Source organism: Tasmannia lanceolata, unplaced genomic scaffold, assembly GCF_043159265.1.
Source record: "Tasmannia lanceolata isolate RefF3 unplaced genomic scaffold, GAP_Taslan_0.1 ptg000037l, whole genome shotgun sequence".
In the NCBI taxonomy this organism is placed as follows: Eukaryota; Viridiplantae; Streptophyta; class Magnoliopsida; order Canellales; family Winteraceae; genus Tasmannia; species Tasmannia lanceolata.
In genome coordinates this window covers 31,183,519-31,191,367 of record NW_027518714.1, presented here as the reverse complement: position 1 = coordinate 31,191,367, position 7,849 = coordinate 31,183,519, and the positions used below count along the sequence as shown (strand labels likewise).

General features: G+C 53.5%; 1 protein-coding gene across 1 annotated transcript; it reads right to left on the bottom strand.

Annotated features, from left to right (window-relative positions):
* Positions 1-4,384: 4,384 nt before the first annotated feature.
* Positions 4,385-6,451, bottom strand: LOC143861389 (uncharacterized). The gene is made up of 2 exons (XM_077372310.1): positions 5,324-6,451; positions 4,385-4,972 (listed from the first exon to the last, which is right to left on the bottom strand). The coding sequence occupies exons 1-2, from the start codon at positions 6,449-6,451 to the stop codon at positions 4,385-4,387; spliced, it is 1,716 nt and encodes a 571-aa protein (XP_077228425.1).
* Between the last annotated feature and the right edge of the window lie 1,398 nt (positions 6,452-7,849).

The following is a 7,849-nucleotide window of genomic DNA, read 5'->3' as shown; positions in this document are numbered from 1 at the left end:
TTTGTCGTTTTGCGAAACGCGTCATATCCAGTCCGGCTTGGGCCGGACTGCCTTTTGTCGTTTAGCGACCCAGTCCGGCTTGGGCCGGACTGATTTTTGTCGTTTTGCGAAACGCGTCATATCCAGTCCGGCTTGGGCCGGACTGCCTTTTGTCGTTTAGCGAAACGCGTCATATCCAGTCCGGCTTGGGCCGGACTGCCTTTTGTTGTTTAGCGACCCAGTCCGGCTTGGGCCGGACTGATTTTTGTCGTTTTGCGAAACGCGTCATATCCAGTCCGGCTTGGGCCGGACTGCCTTTTGTCGTTTAGCGAAACGCGTCATATCCAGTCCGGCTTGGGCCGGACTGCCTTTTGTTGTTTAGCGACCCAGTCCGGCTTGGGCCGGACTGATTTTTGTCGTTTTGCGAAACGCGTCATATCCAGTCCGGCTTGGGCCGGACTGCCTTTTGTCGTTTAGCGAAACGCGTCATATCCAGTCCGGCTTGGGCCGGACTGCCTTTTGTCGTTTTGCGAAACGCGTCATATCCGGTCCGGCTTGGGCCGGACTGCCTTTTGTCGTTTAGCGAAACGCGTCATATCCAGTCCAGCTTGGGCCGGACTGCCTTTTGTTGTTTAGCGACCCAGTCCGGCTTGGGCCGGACTGATTTTTGTCGTTTTGCGAAACGCGTCATATCCAGTCCGGCTTGGGCCGGACTGCCTTTGTCGTTTTGCGAAACGCGTCATATCCAGTCCGGCTTGGGTCGGGCTGCTTGGAACTTATCTCGAAAGTTGTGCCCGCCGTTAATACGAGACACGTGGCACCCCTCGGGCGTCCTCGAGACGTGCACCCTTCATTTAATGCACACCGCCTCAGAGAAATCTATATAAGAGTGGGTTTTGCCTTCTCACTTTCACTTTTTACTTTTCCTCCTTCTCCCTTCTTTTTCCTCTGTCGGTTCGGCGAAGTCCAGTTCGGCGAAGGTCAGTTCGGGCCGTGTAGTTTTTGTGAACGGCGGTGGATTCAGGAGCATTCAGTGTGATCCGGTAATTTTTCTTGAGCGCGTCTCATTCATTTCTTTTCCTGCTTTCATGTCTAGTAGCTCTAGTTTTGAGTCCGGTTCGGGGGAATCGTCTTCTAGTAGTTCAGGGTCTAGATCGTTGATTAGGATCGAGGATAGGCCTACTTGGTCACCGGCCCCGAAAATGGCGAGTGTGACTGTTATAGGTAGTGATGAGGAGGGGGAGGACGAGGCGATATTAGACCTGAACACCGCTCCGCTTCTAACGGATAGTTACGTTCCACAAGGGGGGAGTGTTGGTAGTGACGCCGGCGAGGCGTCCACAACGTTTCAACCAGGCCGGGCCGTTGAGGTCGTAGCACGGGCCCGTATGGATGCCAACCCTACCTACAACATACAGGCTCTCAATGAGGAGAACTACCTGGATGAGTCCGCCATGGCAGTGATTAGGGATAAGTACTGCATCCCATCCAGGTTTGGACTGAGGGAGGCGATGGAGGGAGATAGAGCCTGTAACGAGAGCTCCGACATTTGCATATATGACGAGTCACTGAGGGCCGGACTCCGATTTCCTCTACACCCCTTCTTCGCTTCGGTGCTTCAGCATTACGGGCTAGCTCCGGCCTAAGTGGCGCCGAACTCGTGGAGGCTGCTTACGGGGTTTGTATACCTCATTCGGGGCCGGCTTCGGAGGGACTTGTCAGTACCGTTGTTCCGCGCGTGTGCGCAATTGAAGAAGCACAAGGGTGGGGGTTGGATTTACATTAGCCAGCGTCCGGAGATAAAAATGATCACTGGCATTCCCACCTCCATACACCTGTGGAGGAATAGGTTCTTTTATGTCGAGGACACGGAGTCCAGCGAGCCTTGGCCGGTCCCTTTGAAATGGGGAACCCCGGATACAGTCGCGATGAGTCGCAAACCGTTTCTCGAGGGTGAAGATGCGAGAACCCTCGCTCTACTTCGGGAGGTGCTGGACCATGAGGGGCCTGTTGATTGTTCAGACTTCCAAGGGGAAGAGGTTTTGGTTGGGTTGGGCCTTAGTACTGCGACCCGGGCACGTACGTAGATAGCCTCCTTTAAAATTCGTCTCTCCACCCCTTTGTTTTTTTTTTTTTTTTTTTTGTTTTTGTCCCTGACTGGTTTCGTTTTCGCCTATCTTTCAGAGATGCAGCAGCAGTCGCTAGTGGATAAGATGAGGAAGGGGGCCTTCGGGACGGTCCGTCAGGGCCAGAAAAGGAAGGCTCCAGAGACGGCGAGTCCGGCTCCGACCCAGGACGCACCGCCCCAGCCCAAGCCCAAGAGTTCGGTGAAACTGGTGAGTTCATCCGGCCGGGGCGCAGGATCCTCGAAGACCGTGGCGACGTCTGCTGGCACCCTTCCGCCCCCGTCGAGGCACGGTGATAACGTTTTTCGGCCGAACTGGGCCGTCCAAAAGACTGATTCCGGCCTTGGAGAGAGCCGGGTGGCTGTAGAGATTCAAACTAAATGTATTCTTGACAAAGACAAGCAACAGGTTCTCCACGAGCCGCCGGCTACGGCCGAAGAGGCCGTATTCTCTTCTCTTTATCAGGTAAGATGGCTGACGAGTACGCTTACTCTTTGCTTCCCTTCTGCTTTGTTTGCTTATGTTAACACTTGCTCCTCTGTATTTTTACAGATCGGAGTGTACTTCAATGATCTGCGGGGGAAGAGTAAGAAATTCTCCGATGCTATAACTAAGTCTGAGGAGGAGAATGGGAAGTTGAAGAAGGAGGCAAAGGAGCTGAAGAGGTCCGTGGAAAAATCTGCCGAAGAGATCAAGCGGCTGGGAGAAGAATTTGCCGCTCAGCTGGCCGCGCAGAAGGAGGAGGCGACGGAAGCCCTCAACGATCAGAGGGAGAGAGCCCTATCGAGGCAGGCGACTGCCGTTCAGGAGAAGGAGGACGAACTCCTTCTTCTATCTAGTCAGGCCTACAAGATAGGGTTCTTTGACTGCCTTGGGCAGGTCAAGGATTCCAATCCGGGCGTTGACCTGTCGAGGATGGTTATACCTGATCCACCGACGCTCACTGGCGAGGAGCTGGCCGCAGCTGACGCACTCTTGCCCCCGGGGGCAGATCCAGCGCGGGATGGGGGCGATGAGGCGCCCTGAGTTCTTTTCCTCCCCCTTCTTTTGGCGATTGCGTGATTCCTTTTTGTAATGGCCCCTTGGAGGCCCAACTCCCTTCTGTAATGGTCCTCTGAGGCCCCAACATATGAATGGAAAGAGCTTTTGTTTGTTTAACTCTTCAATGCTTGTCCGTCTCTAGTTTATACTGTTTTCTTTTTGTATGATGCGTAACTATCGCTCCAGGTAGGAGTCATGGACTTAGGAGTGGACTCCTGATTCTTTGCTGAGACGAACCATGGCGAAACCAACGTCGAGTACCCTAGTTTTAGTGAACTGGGTTTCGAAGGAGCTTTGGTTTTTGCATCCGGGCTGGTTCCGGACCAGGAGTGGGCTCCCGGTCTTTGCGGAGACGAGCCGTGGCGAACCAAACGTTGAGTACCCTAGTTTTAGTGAACTGGGTTTCGAAGGAGCTTTGGTTTTTGCATCCGGGCTGGTTCCGGACCAGGAGTGGGCTCCCGGTCTTTGCGGAGACGAGCCGTGGCGAACCAAACGTTGAGTACCCTAGTTTTAGTGAACTGGGTTTCGAAGGAGCTTTGGTTTTTGCATCCGGGCTGGTTCCGGACCAGGAGTGGGCTCCCGGTCTTTGCGGAGACGAGCCGTGGCGAACCAAACGTTGAGTACCCTAGTTTTAGTGAACTGGGTTTCAAAGGAGCTTTGGTTTTTGCATCCGGGCTGGTTCCGGACCAGGAGTGGGCTCCCGGTCTTTGCGGAGACGAGCCGTGGCGAACCAAACGTTGAGTACCCTAGTTTTAGTGAACTGGGTTTCGAAGGAGCTTTGGTTTTTGCATCCGGGCTGGTTCCGGACCAGGAGTGGGCTCCCGGTCTTTGCGGAGACGAGCCGTGGCGAACCAAACGTTGAGTACCCTAGTTTTAGTGAACTGGGTTTCGAAGGAGCTTTGGTTTTTGCATCCGGGCTGGTTCCGGACCAGGAGTGGGCTCCCGGTCTTTGCGGAGACGAGCCGTGGCGAACCAAACGTTGAGTACCCTAGTTTTAGTGAACTGGGTTTCGAAGGAGCTTTGGTTTTTGCATCCGGGCTGGTTCCGGACCAGGAGTGGGCTCCCGGTCTTTGCGGAGACGAGCCGTGGCGAACCAAACGTTGAGTACCCTGGTTTTAGTGAACTGGGTTTAGAAATCTGACGGACACGAAGGCATTTGCAAAAAGAGAAGGTTCTTTCATTCACATTCAGGAGATATTTACAAAGTTTTTCTTTTTTTTTGTGTGTCGGCTACTTTGCTACTGATGATATTTGCGAAGGTTCTTCGAGTTCCAGGCATGTGGTAATAGTTGTTCCTCGAGTGTTTCCAGTCTATAACTTCCCGGGCGAATCACCTCTTTTACTCGGTAAGGCCCTTCCCAGGTTGGGGAAAGCTTTCCGGCCTTCTTGGGTTGGGAGATAGCAGCTTTCCTTAAGACAAGATCTCTAACTCGAAACTCTCTAGGGCGTATCTTCGAGTCATGGTAGCGAGATACTTTCTGCTTGTAGGCGGCGACTCTTATTCGGGATTCTTCTCTGGCCTCCTCTAATAAGTCAAGATTCGCGCGGAGCCCGTCACCGTTGAGCTGTTCGTTGAAGTTGGAAATTCTAGCGGACGGGGTGCCTACATCGACAGGTATTACCGCCTCTGTTCCGAAGGACAGGTTGAATGGGGACTCGCCCGTTGGTGTGCGCGGGGTGGTGCGATAGGCCCATAGGACGTGATACAGCTCATCTGCCCATCGACCAACTTTCTCGTCTAGTCTTTTCTTGATCCCTTGTAGCAGGATTCGGTTTGTGACTTCTGTCTGCCCGTTGGTCTGTGGGTGTGCTACAGAGGTGAACCGCTGCTCAATTTTCAGGTCGGAGCAAAACTTCCGAAAGTTTCGGCAGTCGAACTGTTTGCCGTTGTCTGTTATCAGGACGCGAGGAATCCCGAATCTACAGACTACTGATTTCCAGAAGAAGTTCTGCACATTCTGTTCGGTGATCTGGGCTAGAGGTTCAGCCTCCACCCATTTGGTAAAGTAATCAATAGCCACCACTACGAAGGTGCGCCTTCCGGAGGCCGGTGGGAAGGGGCCCAAGATATCCATTCCCCAAATAGCGAAGGGTAGCGGGCTGACAATTGGGGCCATAGACACGGCGGGCTGATGAATGGTGGGGGAGAACTTTTTGCATTTCTCGCATCTCTTTACCAGGGTCAGCGCGTCTTGTCTCAACGTTGGCCAGTACAGACCTCTAAGGAGGACTTTGATTGCCAGGGCTTTGCGTCCCAAGTGCTCCCCGCAAATACCTTCGTGTGTCTCCTGCAGGGCATACGTGGCGTCGCTGGGCCGGAGACACTTTAAGTATGGGAGAGTATAGGATCTTTTGAACAAGTTCTCGCCATCAAGTGAAAAACGGGCTGCTCTTTGGATCACCTTGCGCGCTTCTCTCTTGGCCTCAGGCAGTTTCCCACTACGCAGGTAGTCGACGATCTCATCCATCCAGCAGGGCTCGTGTTCCACCTGCATTATCTCAGCAGCCTTTCTTTCGATACTGGAGGCCTGTAGGAACTCCATGCATATATTCCCGAGAGTCGTGTATCCGGATGCGGCCAGCTTGGACAGTACATCTGCCTTTGTGTTGTCCGTTCTGGGGATTCTGACAACCTCGAAACTTCTGAACTTGGAGGATAGTTGCCGGACCTGGGAGAGGTATTTAATCATTCGCTCGTCGCGGGCTTCGTATATACCTTGGATTTGGTTGGCGACCAACTGGGAGTCACAGTAAGCTTTCAATCTCTGGGCTCCGGTCTGGACTGCAAGATTCATTCCAGCGAGGAGTGCTTCATACTCAGCCTCATTGTTGGAAGCGCGAAAGCCGAACCTCAAGGCGTAGTCTAGTGTGAAACCGTCGGGCCCGGTTAAAACCAGACCGGCTCCGCAACCAGCCTTGTTTGAGGATCCGTCCACGTGCACTTCCCAAAGTGCTTCGGCGATTGAAAGATCATGCTCAACTGGTGGCATGGGGATGGTTCCTGCTCTGGCTTCATCTTCTGCTGGTTCTCCGGCTGTGGTAGTACCTTTCGCTGCTGGGGCCTGGGCGATTTCAGGTTCGGCGATCTGCTGGGGGATGGAGCACTCAGCTACGAAATCTGCCAATACTTGAGCCTTGATCGCGGGCCTGGGCATGTACCGGATGTCAAATTCACTCAATTCCACGGCCCATTTAACCAATCGTCCCGAAGTATCTGGCTTGTGGAGGACTTGTCTAAGCGGCTGGTCAGTTAGGACCTTTATCGTGTGAGCTTGGAAATACGGTCTCAACTTCCTGGCTGCCATTACCAGCGCGTAAGCCAATTTCTCGACCCGCTGGTACCTTATTTCGGCGTCGTGCAAGGCTTTGCTAACGTAGTAGACCGGTTTCTGTTGGCTGCGCTCTTCACGAACTAGGACCGCAGCCAGAGCCAGGGTACTTATAGATAGATACAAGATTAGCTCCTCACCGGGCTCCGGTTTTGTCAACAGCGGTGGAGAGGACAAATACTGCTTCAGCTCCTCGAAGGAGGTTTGGCATTCCTCTGTCCAGGACGAGGTTTTGAGGCCTTTGACTGCGTTGAAAAAAGGGAGACACCTCTCTGCAGATTTTGAGACGAAGCGCCCCAGCGCGGCTATCATCCCTGTCAGTCGCTGCACTTCTCGGATGGTTTTCGGGGGAGCGAGCTCCACCACGGCCTTGATTTTTTCCGGATTGGCCTCTATCCCTCTCTGGCTGACCATAAACCCCAGAAACTTCCCCGAGCTGACCCCAAAAGTGCACTTGGTGGGATTGAGTTTCATCTTATTGTCTCTCAGGACTTGAAACGTTTCTTCTAGATCGGAGACATGGTCTTGCGAGCTTAGGCTTTTCACCAGCATGTCGTCGACGTATACTTCCATGTTGCGGCCAATCTGATTCCGGAAGAGTTTGTTTACAAGCCTCTGATACGTGGCCCCAGCATTCTTCAGGCCAAAGGGCATGACACGGTAGCAGTAAGTCCCTTGATCCGTTACGAAGGAGGTCTTCGGGATATCTGACTCATACATTCTGATCTGGTTATATCCGGAGAAGGCGTCCATGAAACTGAGCACTTCGTGACCCGCTGTGGCATCGATGAGCTGATCGATTTTTGGGAGCGGGTAGCTGTCCTTTGGACAGGCTTTATTCAAATCCGTGAAGTCGACGCAGGTCCTCCATTTCCCATTGGCCTTTTTCACCAGGACTACGTTTGCCAGCCAGTCCGGGTACTGGATTTCTCGGATGAAGTCAGCTCTTAGGAGTCTCTCCACCTCTTCTCTGATCGCCATCTGCCTTTCGAGAGCGAAGTGTCTCTTCTTCTGCTTCACCGGCCTGCAGGTCGGGTCGACACCTAGTCTGTGCGAACTGACCTCCGGGTTGATGCCGGGCATGTCCGTGGGGGCCCATGCGAAGACATCCGCATTGTCCTGGAGGAACTGGGTGAGGTTGTGCCGGACGTCGTCGTCAAGAGAGGAGCCGATCTGGACTACCTTTTCGTCATCTTTCTCGCACAGGGGAACGGGGACAAGGTCCTCGGCGGGCTGAGTTCCCTGAGCTTCGTCCCTCAAGTCCAGTAGTTCGATTGGCAACGACTCCGTCGCATTTCTGCCTTTAAGCGCCATTGCATAACATTCCCGAGATTGCGGCTGGTCTCCTCGAACTTCTCCCACGCCACTGGGCGT